Raw genomic sequence first — 18,058 nt, 5'->3', positions numbered from 1 at the left:
AGCACAATGTAGAGGTAAAGATTTATTCTATTGTCTTAATTGAAATTATTTAAATAATTGTAGATTCATATGCAGTTGTAAGAAATAATACAGAGATCCCTTGTATGCTTTGCTCGGTTTCTTCATTGGTAACATTTTACAGAACTATAGTATAGTATCATACCCAGAATAATGACATTGATACAATCCACCCATCTTATTCAGATTGCCTTAGTTTTACTTGTACTCATTTGTGTGTCTAATTTTTTTTTACAAACTTTTTACTTTAATCTTGTCACATAATCAAATCACATCCTTTTGTAATTAAAATTTAGCCATTATATGATTCTTTACAAATGATCTTTCTGATGGTAAAAGTTGCTGAGACACATGAATTCAGGAGTTCATTCCACAGCTCCATATTAACTAAAAATTTAGTTATAGAGAGTAATAAAAACCGCTTAATAGATTATGTAATCAAAGGAAAATTCACTTACCCTGAAAGTTTTCTTGAAAGTGAACTATAAAATAAAATGTTACCCTTTCTCCCAAATTAATGTATTTGTGCTTGAAATTCAGATGTGAGATAATATTAAGTGCAGTTAAAATTTTAACACTGCCTATCTTCCTCTTACAAAAGTGAGAAGTTAGTATTATTTGTATGACAGTGCCTCAGGAAATCAATAGAGCCACATTTTTATTTTATGGTCAGGCAGTGTTAAAATTCATAATCAAACATCTAAACACAAACAGCCAAGGAGAAAGTCAAGCTGCTTATGAACCATGCAAAGCCAAACACTTTTGCATAAAAGATAAAGCTTAGAGGAAAACATAAGGGATACCTACTTTCTGCTGCTAGAAGTCCTAGGAGGAAGGCAGCATATGGACAAACAACAAACAGTATGATTTTAGAGCAAGCAGGTTATCAAACTACAGTTGGGCCCAGTAGATGAGCCACAAGAAGCACAGTCCCCCAGCTGAGCCCAAAGTGAATCCTTGTGTTCCACGAGCATATTCCCTGGGACTGTTAAGGATTTCAGTCATTAAAACACTGGGTTGGGATTCTGACTTCTTTGATTTGAAATATGAGAAAGGAATAAAATATGAGAAAGGATTGTTAAGTAACAAAGGAACGATACACTGTTGTTCATCATAAGATTAAACTCAACAAATTCTAGTGAATGTGTAATGGACTAATTTTGATAAAATAGAAAAAATAATCTCTTACATAAAAATTGTTTTACAATGTAAAAAGCATACCTAAACATGTTAGACTCTTTAGATGACAGATCGGGAAAGGTATTAATTTTAAATTCATTTTTAAATTGTGATCTTAGAATTTTGGGGGACCAAAATAGGATTTTAATTTTGTCAAGCAAAGTCATTAAAGAAAAGACCTACTTATCATTATTTCATAGAAAGACTAGAACAGGCATTATCTAAAGATGAAAAACAGACTGTCCTTCTTAAGAAACAGCAGACAGCAGTTGGTGACCTTACACTGTTTTCTCTCTAACCCCTCCTCTTCCCTGCACCCTCACCCCCACCCAAGAAACCCAAGCTTGCTCATCATTTTTCTCTTTTTGCCACGGACTTGCTAGAACTTTCAGGTAATGCTGGAAGGTGCTTTGTGTTTTGTATTGTAAAACAAACCCATGCAGATTTAAACAGAAAGATAGCAGAACGGTTAATGTCAGAACTTAAAATAAATGATGAGGAATTTAAGGATTACATTGACAAGAATTTAGGCTTGAAAATGAAAACATTAAAAAAATGAAATGAAAAGTGAAAATACTCTATGAAAGTGTAAAGCTCTTATGTGAGTCCAGACAAAATATATAATAGGCTTTCTGCAACCAAGCATAGAACCATTACTGTTGGTTGCAGAAAAGGAAGTGTGCTGGTAGAGAGCAATTTCATAAATGATGCTGATAAAACAGTACAATGCCTCCCTTTAATGGCTTAGTATTAAAAATTAATCTTAGGAACATATGAATAATTCTTGATAGCTGTGAGAAAGTTATGAAAGTATTAGAATTTTCTTCAAAATATTCCTTTGTCTTTGACTTCTGAATACATAAAAAATTTCCTTTTCATTTAGGGGAGGTGATCAGACACATACACTGTATAATGATTCCTTTGTCTTTTATTCATAGCATCCTGCTATTTAAAAATAGAGATAGTCATGTGCATGTCAAATGAAGATATAGACTGCTTACAAGATCATTAAGATCCAGAAATTTTGGAAAAAGAAGGTGTGACTGCAGGAAAGGGAAGAGGGAATGTGAAATTGTGAACAACTGATTCGAGAGCTTGCAGGCTACCCGCAAGACAATGTGGAAAATTTCTTTTTTGTTTAAAAAGCAAATGCTGCAATCAGAGACTATTTCAACCATATCATTTACAGATTGTACTGAAAAACAAAAAAACTGGGCGATAAAAATGTATTTAACAGAAAATAAGCATGTTTATAACTATAGACAATTCCTTTCCCTAAAAGAAAAATCCAATTCTTTAACAGAAAGGGACACTTAAGAGCTCACTTAACTCTTGCTAGGCAGAAGTACATATTAAGGGGTTAACACTAAAGATTAGGTCTGTGAAGCTATTGCAAGGACCACACGGCTCTCCAGTCCCGATTCTAAAGATGAAAATGGTATTAGATGTTGGCCTACAATCTCTCAATCTATTCCAAATTTGTGACTGTATCAGGTAGTCACAGTACGACATAAAACCATTTCTGGATCCACTCCCCCCAGGTGGGTCTACTGTAAACCGAGTGTGGAGAGAAGAGAGAGGTTTGAGCTAACACCAACTCAAAGGCTACAGGTGGAGGGAACAAAATGGACTGGGAAAGAAAAAGACAGACATGAAACAACAGGGAGCATGGGGGACACACCTAGAAACACAACTACAGCCTTGCCTTTCATGTGGTAAGGGCTCTGGATAATCACAAAGTCAGCGTAAGAGGAAACCAGCAAGACCTTCTCTTCATAGTCTCTTTTCTAAGATTTCCATTTCTGATTGTTTTTGGAAATCACCTTTACTCAAAAGAGGAAGATTCACATCCCAATTGGTAAAGGTCAAAATGAGGAACTATACAGTTACTGGAATGGGAAACTTGATCCTGTTCTTTCCCACCAGGTGTAATAAGCACATACCAATTGGTAAGAAACTGTGTATGTGAAGGTTTGTGCACATACATGTATAAACAGAGAGAAGGCACTGACAAATGCTCACAGTTCCAACAGGAGAGAAGCATTAGCACATCCATTCTTCCTGGATTGCTAATAGTGAAAGATACACAACTCATGCTTTAGGAAGGGCCCTTTGGCCTTGAGTCCCAATGGTAATACATGAATACTGAATGGGCAGCCCCAAAAGTACAAAAATCAAACCAACAGCCCAAAGTCAACCACACGGCAAATACTGAGTGACTCTAATGTCAGAAGGAAGAAAAGCTGAGGGCAGAGGACATATGTTTCAGACGTAAATACGTACGTACATCAGTGAAATTTAAAGAGTATAACAGACATATGCATGCATTTACATAAACATATAAATGGATACTGTGGATTTTTAACAAATGATCCTTGAGAATACCTCACTAATAAAATGGAAATCCGAGTGTTTTATAAAATAATTTTGTGAACACTGGTGGCTTCCCCCCCCCCCAGGAGTACCTATATACATTTCAGTCAAATAGGTAACTCTTCTTCTGTGTTCTTCTCCCCTGAATGCTTGTATACATGTGTTACTGACTTTATAAAAAGAGAAGAACTTGTAAATTGTTTCAAGAGATAAGTCACAAGACAGTTTACACTGAAAGATAAAATTACAAGCAGGGTTGTCCCAAAGTCTGATCTGCTATGGCTGACATGGGGAATTTTTTTTGTTAGGTATAAGGTACTCAGAAAGATCCAAAAAGACTGACCACAACGTTGGATTGGATGAAGTGCAATGTCAGGTCTGGAGTGGGGAAAGCGGAAGAAGAATTTCTGAGGTAAAAAGAAAAAAGTAAAATGTTGGTTTTAGAACAGCAGGGGAAAGTAACTTCAGTAGTAAAATTAAAAGGAACTAGACACACGTGGATGGGATTTGGTTGCTGACAAACTTCCTTAGAATTCCTTGGGGGATCTGACTAGATTCATAAGAAAGGTTTATTCACAATGGAAGAGAAAGGATGAGACACCAAATGATTCACGCTGGTGAATGAAAAAATGGTCCAATTACCTGAGGAGGTAGGGTCTTCGGAAAAATCTGGCAACTCTTCAGGAGGATCCCCGTAGAATGAGTTGAATTTGTGACTTGACACAGCTGCTAGTACTGCACCCTAAAACAAAAAGATGAAAAAAATTAAAACAAATACATAAATACAAAAAAGTTCAGTAACAAACTTAAGGAGTATTCAGAAAGTCAAACCTATAGGAGATGACAGCTAAAAGAGGGGGAGCTTTTAAATGATTTTGGATTCCTTCAAATTAATCACATATGCACATATGAGGAGAACACTGTTGGGGACTGGGAAAGTACGTGAAACCATTTTCATCTCGAACTCAACATATGCCACAAAATGGAATATTCTGCAGTCAATATGAAATGATGCTGAAGGATGTTTAATAAAACAGAAAGATGCTTGTGAATTACATAAAAAAGGTTTTAAAACAATCTATAGTATCTCATTTTTGAACAAAAGATTAATACAGATATAAAAGACTGAACATATATCAAAATGCTAATAGCATTCTCTCTGGGAAGTAGGAATGAGTCATTTTTCTCTTTTAAAATCCTTTTCCCCCTCTTGTTGTTAACAATGACTATCTGCTACTCTAGTACAGTAATTCTCAATCAGGCCGCACAGCAGAACCAACTACAGGTGGACTCTAAACAGCACACATAGTTTCCCCCGATTCCTACTTGAGAATTACTGTCATATTAAGTGCATGACACCCCTTCAGACTGCTAGATGGAAAAATGTGAGGAACTGTGTCAGTAACAAGAACAGCAATAAAAGTTATTTTGTGAGTCTGTTAGGCGTGGGTCAGAATATCTAGGTATGTTCCTTGGCTCTGCCATTTTCCAGCTGCCTGATACTACTTGAGTTGAGGTCTTTCTCAGCTATAATGTGAAAACATTAAAACTGACATAACTTAGCTTGCAGGATCTTCAAAAGTCATAACATATATGAAAATGCTTTGCGAACTGTAAGCCATTTTGTAAGTGTAAACCATCACAAGGCTTACTAATATATAGCTAGAACATGAGCACAGCCTTTTGCTGGTCTAAGTAGAATTGCTCATTTAGGTAGTTTAAGTATCAAATCACTTATGTAGTCTAAGTCTAAATTTTAAATATTGAACTCGCAGATTTTTCTGAAAAGAAAGAAAAAAAATTTTTTTTAAGAGAGGGAGGGGGCAGAGAAAATCTTAAGCAGGCTCCATAGGCTCCAGCCTAACACGGAGCTCAATCTCACAACCCTGAGATCATGACCTGAGCCGAAATCAAGAGTCAGAGACTTACCTAACTGAGCCACCCGGGTGGTATCCCCCACCTTTTTTTTAGAAAGAGAGAGGGAGACGGGGGGGGGGGGGGAGGAGAAAGATAAATTTTTTATGTGTGTAGGCATTTATTAAATATATGAAAACATTAATAGAAACATGTTTCCACAAGGTTCATTTTTTGGGGGGGCATGTTAGGGTTTCTTTCTACAAATATACATTGAAATGAACTGAATTGAATGCAGAAAGGGAAAGGCAAAAAAACAGAGACGTGATCTTGGTGATACCATGCCAGGCAACTTTTTAGATTTCTTTTTTTTTTTTTTTAAAGATTTTATTTTTAAGTCATCTCTACACCCAACGTGGGACTTGAACTCACAACCCCGAGATCGAGAGTCACATGTTCTTCTACTGAACCAGTCAGGTACCCCAACTTTTTAGATTTCTGAAAGTCTAGGGTTAATGCATGAGAGGTCTTTATGTGGAATCTTATAGTCAGCTACCATGATGAAAAAAAGCACTAAATATTGAGTTCTTCTTTCTATAGTAGAAGCTTATTTCATTTCACATACATACATGTTCCCTAAAAGCTGGGTGGGAATGGAATTTTATATATCAAAAGTTTCCCACCCACTGAAACTAAATTTTAGAGCTGCTTTATTTTTCTTTCCAAATGAAGTTCAGCTGAGTTTCTTAATATGCTGAGTTTATGTTTCAGGGCCTGATCTAGAAATACGTATGCCAGGAAAGCACTATTTAAAAGAGTCTTAAGAGAGGTAAATTCTTTTAAAACAATAGTAGCAAGTTCCTAATTTATCTGTCTTATGGTTAGCAGTTTTCTTTATTTAGTTCTCTAAACTCAGTGACTGCATGTGGTTCAAATATTCAATGCAAAGCTATTATGTAAAACAGCAAGATGGTTCCAAAACAGTTTATCGATTTATAGAATTATAACCTTAGGGGATGATTCATTCTAAGAGTCTCCTTTTGTATGTGAGGAAACTGAGGTCTGGAGAGGTTTAGCAACCTGTTAAGGTTGCTGCCAATTTAAGAGATAAAATCAAGCATAGACAGAATTGAGGTCCTCTGACTACTCTCCCAGTTCAAGGGTTTTTACTATACCAGGGGTCAAAAATCTTTTTCTGTAAAGGGCCAGGTAAATATTTGAGGCCTGCAGGGAATATGGTCTCTGTTGCAACTATTCACCTCTGCCACTGTGGCATGAAAGCAGCCACAGACGATATGTACATTGCTATGTTCCAATAAAACTTTATATATAAAAATAGGCTATGGGCCAGATTTGGTGCCCAGGCCATAGTGTGCCAACTCTTGTACTACACTATTGCTATGAAAGAGACTGTGGGTATAACACCATCAATCTAGATTTTATACAGGTAGTTCTTCAAACTCCCCAGTTTATTAAATCCTTGACAAAGAAGTTTTCTACCTACTTTAATTTAGAAGGTATACTTTAGTATGTCCTGAAATACAATGATCATGAGTTAAGAAGACTATTCACAATCTGCCAGCAGATAAAAGACATTAAAGATACAATTTTGTACTAAGCAAATTAGGCAGATTCTAAATTCAAACCAAAAGAGAACTGGGGTCCCTGGGTGGTGCAGTTGGTTAAGTAGCTGACTCTTGGTTTTGGCTCAGGTCGTGATCTTACGGTTGTGGGATCGAGCCCCATGTTGGGCTCCGTGCTTAGCACAGTGTCTGCTTAAGATTCTCCTTCTCCCTCTGCCGCTCCGCACTGCTCTCTCTCTCTCAAGTAAGTCTTTTTTAAAAAAGAGAGAGAACTATAAGTAATAATTCTCAACTCAATCCTAACTATTGTTAATGTCAAACATCAAAAGGGAATGCTCCCAGCTAGATGATTCTGTGTCTCATTTAAGGAAGTAGAAAACAAGAAAATGGTTAGCTCAGACTTCTGCTAAGTTAAACTACTGAATGCACTTAAGGAGGTAACAGAGTTACCAAGAAAGGAACAGGAGAGGGGTGCCTGGGTGGCTCAGCAGCTTAAGCGTCTGCTTTTGGCTAGGATCATGATCCCAGGGTCCTGGGACTGAACCCCGTGTCGGGCTCCCTGCTCAGTGGGGAGACTGCTTCTCCCTCTCCCTCTGCTGCTCCCCCTGCATGTGCTCTTTTTAAAAATTTTTATTGTTATGTTAATCACCATACATTACATCATTAGTTCTTGATGTAGTGTTCCATGATTCATTGTTTGTGCATAACACCCAGTGCTCCACGCAGAACGTGCCCTCCTTAATACCCATCACCAGGCTAACACATCCCCCCACCCCCCTCCCCTCTAGAACCCTCAGTTTGTTTTTCAGAGTCCATCATCTTTCATGGTTCGTCACCCCTCTCCGACTTACTCCCCTTCATTCTTCCCCTCCTGCTATCTTCTTCTTTTTCTTTTTTCTTAACATATCTTGCATTATTTGTTTCAGAAGTACAGATCTGTGATTCAACAGTCTTGGCTTGTGCTCTCTTTTATTTATTTGACAGAGAGAGAGCACAAGCAGGGGGAGCAGCAGGTGAGGGAGATACAGACAGAGGGAGATGCAGGCTGAGGGAGAAGCAGACTCCCCACTGAGCAGGGAGTCTGATGTGGGGCTCGATCCCAGGACCCTGGGATCATGACCTGAGCTGAAGGCAGATGCTTAACCAACTCAGCCACCCAGGTGCCCCTCAAATAAATAAAATCTTTAAAAAAAAGAGAGAGAAAGGAACAGGAGAGTGAATACAGATGAACTGCTGACTTGAAGACAACAGCCAAAAGCCAATACTCCCTTTCTGGTGCCCCAAGCTCAGAAACAAGCACCATGAAGTCTGATAGGCACAAAAGCAGGGAGGTACACTTTAAAAAGCCCAAATACCAAAAAAAGTTTTGAGATGACATGTAGAATAATCGCCTTTGCACCCAAGTGGCAAAATAACAGAGTCATACTGTAATATACCGAGGGGGCAAAACCCGTCACAGGGTTATACAAATACTCGCGTCACATAAGGATTTGAAAAAGGATCATCTTATTAGGGTTCAGAACACTGAACTCAAAGCCCTAAAAAGGGTGAAGAAGAACTTGGAGAGGCTGAGGCTGAAGAGAGATGACCAGAAGGCTGGAAAACCATTTCAAGGTAGAAAAGTTAAAGGATGTGGGTTGATTACATGTAAGAATTGGGTCCTCAATGATGATGGTATTGTTGGGTGAGATGACTGATGATGTCTGAGCTCCCAGTACCTCCCCTACAGTCACAGGCCAACGCTGTCATTCGGTCTAGTCAGCACAGCCTAGGTGCACAGGGTACTCAAACGGAACTCAAATGCAGGTCTAAAACCGGGAATTTTATAACATTAAGTCGGGATATCTGATTAAAGGAGGCTGTGCTATCTTCTCTGCAGAAGCTGAATGATGAGACTTCTAAGTGTAGTCGGTATGACTATCTTTAAGAGCAACTGCACAGAAGAGGTATCTTAGGAATCCTTTTGGGTCTGTGTAAAAGTATTTTATAGAGGCGGTCTTTTAATGTACACGATAACTTTCAAAAGCTAGACTGCCTAACTTAGGAAGTAATACATTCTATATTTCAGAATCAGAAATTAATAGAATTGCTTTGTAAAATCAAGAGATCAAAATCACTTCAATTATTACTTAACTGCTCATACCAGGATAACAGTTTTCACTTCTCAGAATCATTGGTGCCCTTTGGATAGCAGACTTGCTGCTCTGAGTAGCTGGAACCCACAACTTGCTGTGCTAACCTCCTGCCTCTGGACCCCTCCTCACTACAGGAGAGGACTGTATGTAAATGCTGGCTTTCATTAGGGTGCAAAGGGCCTCGGGCCTCGAGAAATCCCAAAGTTAGCTCTTGTTGAATTAACAGAAAAGGGAAGACTGCCAAAGGCAGCTATTAAAGATTCCTGGTTGACCTCTCAGAAGGTGATGTTTAGGTGCAAGCATTACTCTTGGAGGTTCCAAGATTCCAGATGGTGCTATACGATGGAACTTTCTGGGATGATGGAAATGTTCTATACCTGTATCGTTCAATACAGTAGCCATCAGCCACATGTAGTACTGAACACTTGATACGTGGCTACTGCAACTGAGAAATCAAATGTAAAATTTTCTTTGATATTAATTAATTGAAAATAAAACCACCACATACGGCTAGTGGCTATTGCATGTATAGTACATGTCTGTAAAGTACCGGACAATGGCATTCCCAAACAAACTTTTTCTAGTTCTGCAAAGTTCAGGAATTTGAGGGACCAACTGATAATTCAGAGAAGCATACAGGCTATATTGCTTCTACTTTTTTTTTTTTTTTGAGAGAGAGCGAGCATGTGAGTGGGGGGGGGAGTTGGGGGAGGAAGGGGCAGAGGGAGAGAGAGAATCTTAAGCAGGTTCCATGCCCAGTGTGGAGCCTGATCTCACAACCCTGAGATCACAACCTGAGCTGAAATCAAGAGTTGGATGCTTAACCGACTGAGACACAGTCGGTTGTTGTTGGGTTTTTTTTTTTTTTTTTTTTTTTACAAAATTTCTTCAACATGCTTCACTGTAGGGAAATTTGTTTTCTAGAGGTAGAAATAATTCATGAAGCAAAGGAGATGATTTCCACAACAGATTCTTTCTTGAGCCTCTTCCCTAGAAAAGCTCAGATGCTGACACACATTCCCCTAGCACCCACCTTCCCAAACCTGACTCCTTGCTCAGTAACTCCCAAGTAGACGGCACCCAGGGTTACAGTACAGGTGTGTCTCCTTAAGAGACACCCCCCCCCCAGAGCACAGATTTTCTAGACAGCCTACATCATAGTCTCATGCATCCTAATATTCAATTTGAGAAAATACGATTCTCATATCTAGTCTTGTACTGAGGCCTATGGAGTTTATTAAAGGGAAGTATTGTTTGTAGCGGGTTTTTTAATTTTTTTTGAAGATTTATTTATTTATTTGACAGAGAAAGAGACAGTGAGAGAGGAAACACAAGCAGAGGAAGTGGGAGAGGGAGAAGCAGGCTTCCCTGCCGAGCAGATAGCGCAATGCTGGGCTTGATCCCAGGACCCTGAGATCATGACCTGAACTGAAGGAAGACGCTTAAAGACTGAGCCACCCAGGCGCCCCAGTAGAGGATTTTTTTTTTTTAAAGGAAAGTATTAAAATTCTAGAGCTTAGTGTAAAACAAAAAGAGGGAGAAAGCCCAACATCTGAAATGTCTGATAACCAAAATGAGAAACACAAATTTTCCACTGTCACTCAAAGATGTAAACCAAAATAATGAAAGAGAGGAGAATAAAAAGAACTGTGTGATAATTCAAATCACATGCAGGGTTCCATTAACTTTTTTTTAAATCTACATGTGAAAGATGGTCTGAAAATGATGTTAACGCTAACTGTTCAAATAATTTTCTCATTAGGGATTTATCATCTCCTGTAGCCTGTTGAGAGGTTAAATACCAAAATGAATGTATAAATATGGAAAATAACACTTTTTGATTGTTGAGTATCGATATTACTGTAATGAATAATGAGCCATAATCTTGAAATTTCATCAAAGTAAAATGAGTATTGTTTTATATTCTGGCATAAAAAAGTTCCACAAAACTTTCATAATGAGAAAAAGGTTCAACCTCAAAAGTAAAACTCACCACCAAAAATACATAAAAATTTATTCCAACAGGCATAAGCCTTTTGGAGGGCAAGTTACTTATAGAGATCAAAAGTCTTCGGGCGCCTGGGTGGCTCAGATGGTTAAGCGTCTGCCTTCGGCTCAGGTCATGATCTCAGGGTCCTGGGATCGAGTCCTGCATTGGGCTCCCTGCTCCTTGGGAGCCTGCTTCTCCCTCTGCCTCTCTCTCTCTGTCTCTCATGAGTAAATAAATAAAGTCTTTAAAAAAAAAAAGTCTTCAATACACGTATATACTTTGATGCCAACAATTCCACTAGCACAGAACTTACCCTAAGATTATAATCATAGATATACAAAGGTTTATTAATGATAACAGACAATCCAATAGTATTTATGGCTGTGGAAAACTGGAAGTGACCTCTGTGCCCAATGACTGGTTAATTAAGTTATGATATATATATATAATATGATGGAATTTTTTAGAACCATTACAGTTTGTGCTTAAGAGTAAGGATTCTCAATAAGGTGGACATATCACAATCAACCATGAGGCTTTTTCAATAAACCACATGCCCTTCCAACCTCTAGCATAACCGGGGCTGAGGGAGGGGTGGTCCCTTGGGTGAGCTGGGTGGTGCAGTGAGCCACTGTTACTATGGCAATGTGTCATATCCCTTAAGTGTACTGAAGAGGCAATCAGTATATAAGAAGAGTATTTTGTCAGGCGCCTGGGTGGCTCAGATGGTTAAGTGTCTGCCTTCGGCTCAGGTCATGATCCCAGGGTTCTGGGATCGAGTCCCGCATCGGGCTCCCAGGTCCTTGGGAACCTGCTTCTCCCTCTGCCTCTCTCTCTCTCTGTCTCTCATGACAATCATAAAAAAAAAAAAAAAAGAGTATTTTGTCATATGGTCTAAAAAAAAGTGGGCTATGTGAAATTTACATAAAATTAACCATTTTAAAGTGTACAGTTCAACGGCATTCAGTACATTCACAATGTTGTGCAGCCCCACCATTTCTGTTTAGTTCCAAAACATCATCACCTCCCCCACCCTCAAATCCCCATACCCATTAAGCAGTCACTGCCCAGCACCTGGCATTCACCAGTATACTTTCAATCTCTATGGATTTACAGATATCAATACCTATTCTAGATATTGCAAATAAATGGAATCATCCAATATGTGGACTTTTATGTCTCTTTTTGCACATGGTATATCCGGTTGTCCCAGCACCATTTGTTGAGAAGACTACTCATTCCCCCAATGAATTGCCTTGGCACTTCCATTGACATCAATAGACCATAAATATAAGGGTTTATTTCTGAACTCTCAGTTCTGTCCACTGATGTACATGTCTACCCCTGTCCCATACTAGTACCAGAATCCTGATAACTGTAGCTTTATAGTTGTTAGTGCAAAGTATGAGTCCTCCAACTTGGTCCTTTTTTCAAGATTATTTTGGCTATTCTGGTCCTTTCCATCTCCATATGAATTTTTAGGATCAATCTGTCAATTCCTGCTTAAGAGATTGTGTTGAATCTATAGATCAACTTGGGAAACACTGTCATCTTAACAATACTGAATCTTCCAATTCATGAACATTAAATGTCTCTCCATTAATTTAGTTTTTCAATTTCTCTCAGCAATAAAAGTTTACAGGTCTTGCACCTCTTTTGTCAAATTTATACTTAAGCATTTAATTCTTTTTGATGCTGCTGTGAATGGAATTGTTTCTTAATTTTAAGATTATTCATTGCTTATATATAGAAATACAGTTCAATTTTGTATACTGATCTTGTATCCTGGGACCTTGCTGGACTTCTTTGTTATTCCTTTCTTTTTTCTTTTTAAAGATTTTATTTATTTTAGTTAGAGAGAGAGCACAAGCAGGGGGAGGAACAGAGGGAGAAGGAGATATTCTCCAGCAGACTCCACACTGAGCACACAGCCGGATATGGGACTTGATCCCAGGGGCCCGATATCATGACCTGAGCCAAAACCAAGAGCTGGACACTTAACCGACTAGCCACTCAGGCACCCCTGTTTGTTATTTCTATTAGTTTTTTGTGGATTTCTTATGATTTTCCACATACAGGATCATGTCATCTGTAAACAATGACAGTTTTACTTTCTTTCCAATCTGGTTATCTTTTATTTTGTTTTATTTCCCAATTGTACTAGAGCTTGAGAATTTGTATTTTTTAATAGGTTCCAAGGTGATACTGATGCTGCTGGTCCGGGGACCACACTTGGAGAACCACTGCTTTAAAGAATGTGTATCTCATAGTGGAAATGACACTTGAAGCGAGTAATGGAAAAGAAGTAAATATTCCAATATACTACAAGTGTAAGATCCTCTCTACATACTGTGAGGGAAAATGATAAAGTGATTGGAATAGTCTAAGCATAATTACTTTGGAAGAAATACATAAACAGAGATTATCCAGTGAGATTTTTGGTGTTCTATACATTGTATGTATGTACGTATGTATGTACATATATATGTACTTATTGATTGATTGATTGGATTGTAAACTCTGTGTCCAATGTGGAGCTTAAACTCATGACCCTGACCAAGATTAGGAGTTGCATGCTCCACTGACTGAGTCAGCCAGGCGCCCCGTCTATATATTTTAAAGGGCTTTAAAAAACTTCAAAATGTTAACATCAATGACTAGAGAAAAGCTAAAATGGTATGGAGTGTCCATTTTGGAATTACAATTATTCATAAACAGAGTACCAAGTCAACGGTATTAACATTAGAATCATAATAAAACAGGGGCGACTGGGTGGCTCAGTCAGTTAAATAACCAACTCTTGATTTCTGCTCAGGTCATGATCTCAGGTTCGTGAGATTGAACCTCGAGTTGGGTTCTGCACGGGGTGTGGAGTCTGCTTGAGATTCTCTCTCTCCCTCTGCCCCTCCCCCTGAATGCACTCTCTCTCTCAAATAAATCTTTAAAAAAAATCATAATAAAACAGTAACAACAATGGTAAGGTTAATAACGAGTAAGTGTATGGAACACTTATGACAGCCACATACTGTTCTAACTGCTATAATATATTAATTCATTGAATTCTTACAGCCCTATGAATTAGCTATTATCATTATCCCCATCTTGTAGATAAGGAAACTGAGGCACAGAGAATTTATTTATTTAAAAGATTTTATTCATTTGAGAGCGAGCGAGCGCACATGCATGCCCAGGAGCAAGGGGGAGGAGCAGAGGGAAAGGGACAAGGAGACTTGCGCTGAGAGTGGAGCCCAAAGTGGGGCTCGATCTCACAACCCCAAGAGCATGACCTGAGCCAAAATCAAGAGTTAGATGTTCAACTGACTGAGCCACCCAGGTGCTCTGAGGCACAGCGAATTTAAATGACTTGCTCAAGGTCACACATCTAGTAAGTGTCAAAGCCACGATTCCCCCAAGGCACTGTAGCTCTAGAGCCCACTCTTTCCCATAATGCTGTACTCCTTCTCTTTCTTCTTGCCACAGACGATAAAAATTTCCTTCCTCTAAGTCACAAAAGCAATTTTCTACTGCTTTCTGTGAACTTCCCTTTTAATCATTTCAAAGGGAGTCATAAAAATTAGGTTGTTGTGCAACATTTGAGGTGCTTAAAAACAGTGTCTGGGTAGAAGGATGGGTACCTAGCTGTTCACTTGAAAAAAAGGTGTGTGGTGGGTTCTAAAAGCTAGCAAAATTGCAATCTCTGTTCTAGAAGCTCACAGAAGAGGCAGAATGAGGATAATGAGTTCCTTGAGGAGGGTAGGCATAACATGTTTTACCCAGGATGGCTGAATCACACAAAGGAATAAAGCCTTACCAGAAGCTGAAAAAATCTCAATGACAACCCTGCTGATGTTCCTAATTCTAGGTTGTTTGGTGGGTCTTGAAACTTTAAATAGCTCTGCAAAGGGATGTGGTAAGTTCATATGACCCCTCTCTGCTGGAACAGCTTTGCCCTGTCCAAATGAATCTTAGTCACCACTCTGGCTATTTTAGGCCCGAGTCTGATTCTGTGGCACTGGGAGAACTACAGCATGGGTTTCTTGTGACAGGGTAAACCTGCCGCTATGGTAAAAGGCCTGTACTTGGGCAATGAAAGGTTCAGCCCCAGGGCAATGTCACAAAGGCCAAAGGAGTAGTAGAGTTAAAAAGGCTAGGGAAGAGTTGAGAAAAAAAAAAGGATAATTAATGGTTTCTTTGGGGGAGGAAATGAACTTCAAAAACAGCTGATCAAATTTCACTTTGGATAGTAAGATTCTTTTTTCTCTCTTGTAGGCTATATTGGTTCAGGTGTATATCAAAGATGGGGAAACTTCTTTGGGCGCCATCTTGATAATGGCATGTCATTAATAATTATTTTTGCCAAGGACTTTTAAAGCAAACAGAGAAGAGCCAGTTTGAATGCCTGACTGCAAAAACAATTAGGGCAGAGGCTTAACTGAGAATCATCATCACCAACAATGACATGTTGCAATTTCCCTTGCTGTAGAGTAGCACAATCCAATAGGACTTTTTACAATGATGGAAATGTCCTATATCTGTGTGGTCTGATTCAGTAGCCACATTTGGTTACTAAGCACTTGAAATGTGCTAGTGTGACTGGGGAACTGATCTTTTAGTTTTATTTAATTTTCACTGATTTAAATTTAAATAGCTACACGTGGCTACCAGCTATCACGATCAACAGTTCAGCTCTACAGCATAATATTGTGGCCTAGTTTCCCCCAAATTCATATAAATGTTCTTCTAAATCTAGAGTTGTATACAATTATTCATATATTTCAGGGTTGAATAGTGAATGTTATTGTGATTTATGACATATCTGAAAATTACAAAGTTTTATAGTTGGCAGGAGTCACGGGCTAAGGAGGACTACTAACCAATCACTTAGAGGAGAGAGTTAAAAATTACTTTTTTATAGTAATAAAAAATAATTCAAATATAAGTTAATTTTAAGACCACAATATAATAGAGTTTCCTCTGTTGGGAAGAGCAGGGGAAGAGGGGAATGCTGTCGCATGAAATTTTTGAATAGTGCTGGAGTGCCTGGGTAGCTCAGTTGGTTAAGCATCCGACTCATGGTTTTGGCTCAGGTCATGATCTCAGGGTTGTGGGATCGAGCCCTGTGTTGGGCTCCAAGCTCAGTGTGGAGTCTGCTTGAGATTCCCTCTCCCTCTGCCCCTGCCTTCTCTCTCTCTCTCTCTCTCTCAATAAATAAATAAATAAATGAATAAATTTTTTTGAATAGTGCTAAAAGACTCCATTATTTGTTTGGTGTTTTTCAAAACTTTTTAAAATCAAATGGGCTCCCCATATGGATAATTATCGTATTTTTTTTTGGTGAGGTAGAGGATAGAGAGAGGGGTAAAAGGAGAAAGGTACCTAGGAAGAAGAATAAAAGGTGAGAAAGGTAATTTGAAAATATTTTCTAGTAGACCAAGGTAATGGGGATTTTTTACTACTTTGTGATGGTTGTCCAATTCTAATCCAGTATTGTTTCCATTGAGCTGAACTCACATTTTGTCAAAATATTTGAGAAAATGGAGATTTTTCTCAAATCTCCATTTGATTTGGGTGGCTGGGTGGCTCAGTTGGTTAAGTGTCTGCCTTCAGCTTGGGTTGTGATCCCAGGGTCCTGGGATCAAGTCCCGCATTCGGCTCCCTGCCCGTCAGGGAGCCTGCTTCTCCCTCTCCCTCCTCTGCTTGTGCTCTTTCTCACTATCTTTCTCTCTCTCTCTCAAATAAATAAATAAATAAATACTTTAAAAAATTAGAAAAAGTAATTATATCTCTGCTATGAATTTTCAGGATAATACAAATCTAAAATGTGGTTAATCTTCCATTTATTATAACCTCTTGTTTAGATTCACACTTAGATATTACCTTAAATGATTTAAAAACCAAAATCTTATTGAAATAAGTTTCATAAGTGAGAATTTAGCTGTAAGAAAGCTTTTTTCTGACTTCTTTAATTACCTTTAGTTTCCTCCTTGCATTGAATTTCCTCAGTTGCTCTACTGTTTCTGGAAGATGAATCTTGTAGGCATAACGATCCCGCTCCTATAAAAGAAAGATAATGAACATATGTAGCCATTTAAAAAAGTGAAGAAACTTAATCAAAAACAAGCCCAAATTTCTTAAATATGAAACTTAGATTGAATTCTAGAATACTGGAGATTTTATTCCATGATACTGGTAAACATTCTCAAATGAAGGCTATTAAGGTCAAAAGTGATAGTAAAATAATCTTTTCAGCAATAATAAAGGCTAAAATAATGGGTTATATAATTTTCAGGTATGGCTATATGGCTAAGATAATTAACCATAATTATGAAAGTATGAAGTTACCTTTGATATGATCTTGTCAGGTAAAACAAGCATGTGAAAAATTAACTCCACAAATGATTGAGCATTTGGAGTCATCTGGAATAACTGGATTTAAAAAAATCACAGTATCTTTGAACTAGAACAAACTTTTCAAGGCCATCTAATTCAACCATTTCCCCATGTGGGATTGTCTTCAATCCCTGATGCAGGATTATTCTCTTTGACCTTGTCCAGTAGGTGATCATTATTTTATAGCAGCTTATTACAATTTTAAGAAAGTCAAAATGTTTTTACTTAGCCTGGGCCCGTACCTGGCTTGTTTGGGGTAGCTCTGTCCTCTGCGACATGATGGAGCAAACATACTACCTCTTCCATGTAATAACCCTTCAGTAGCTAAGAGGGGGATGATGCTTTCACTAAGTCTACTCTCTGTGATGTCTCCAGTTGCCTCAACTATTCCTCATGTATATTTTAAACCTCTTGTCATTCTTTTTTTTTTTTTTAAAGATTTTATTTATTTATTTGACAGAGAGATAGCGACAGAAGGAACACAAGCAGGGGGAGTGGGAGAGGGAGAAGCAGGCTTCCTGCTGAGCAGGAAGCCC

General features: G+C 38.4%; 1 protein-coding gene across 4 annotated transcripts in view; it reads right to left on the bottom strand.

The window, feature by feature from the left end:
• The window catches only part of CASK (calcium/calmodulin dependent serine protein kinase), a 354,818-nt gene that overhangs the window by 92,544 nt on the left and 244,216 nt on the right, over nucleotides 1–18,058 (bottom strand). For all 4 annotated transcript variants that reach the window (XM_028113495.2, XM_028113492.2, XM_028113493.2 and 1 more), the window contains exons 9-10: nucleotides 17,103–17,186; nucleotides 4,213–4,312 (exon numbers count right to left, since the gene is read on the bottom strand). In XM_028113495.2, coding sequence (XP_027969296.1) covers nucleotides 4,213–4,312; nucleotides 17,103–17,186 — 184 coding nt within the window. The remainder of the gene's footprint in view (nucleotides 1–4,212; nucleotides 4,313–17,102; nucleotides 17,187–18,058) is intronic.

Source organism: Eumetopias jubatus, unplaced genomic scaffold (genome assembly GCF_037043125.1).
Source record: "Eumetopias jubatus isolate StellerSeaLion01/CBP00866 unplaced genomic scaffold, mEumJub1_p1.0 scaffold_11, whole genome shotgun sequence".
In the NCBI taxonomy this organism is placed as follows: Eukaryota; Metazoa; Chordata; class Mammalia; order Carnivora; family Otariidae; genus Eumetopias; species Eumetopias jubatus.
The sequence above is the reverse complement of the archived record's forward strand: the minus strand, read 5'-3'. Positions and strand labels throughout refer to the sequence as shown.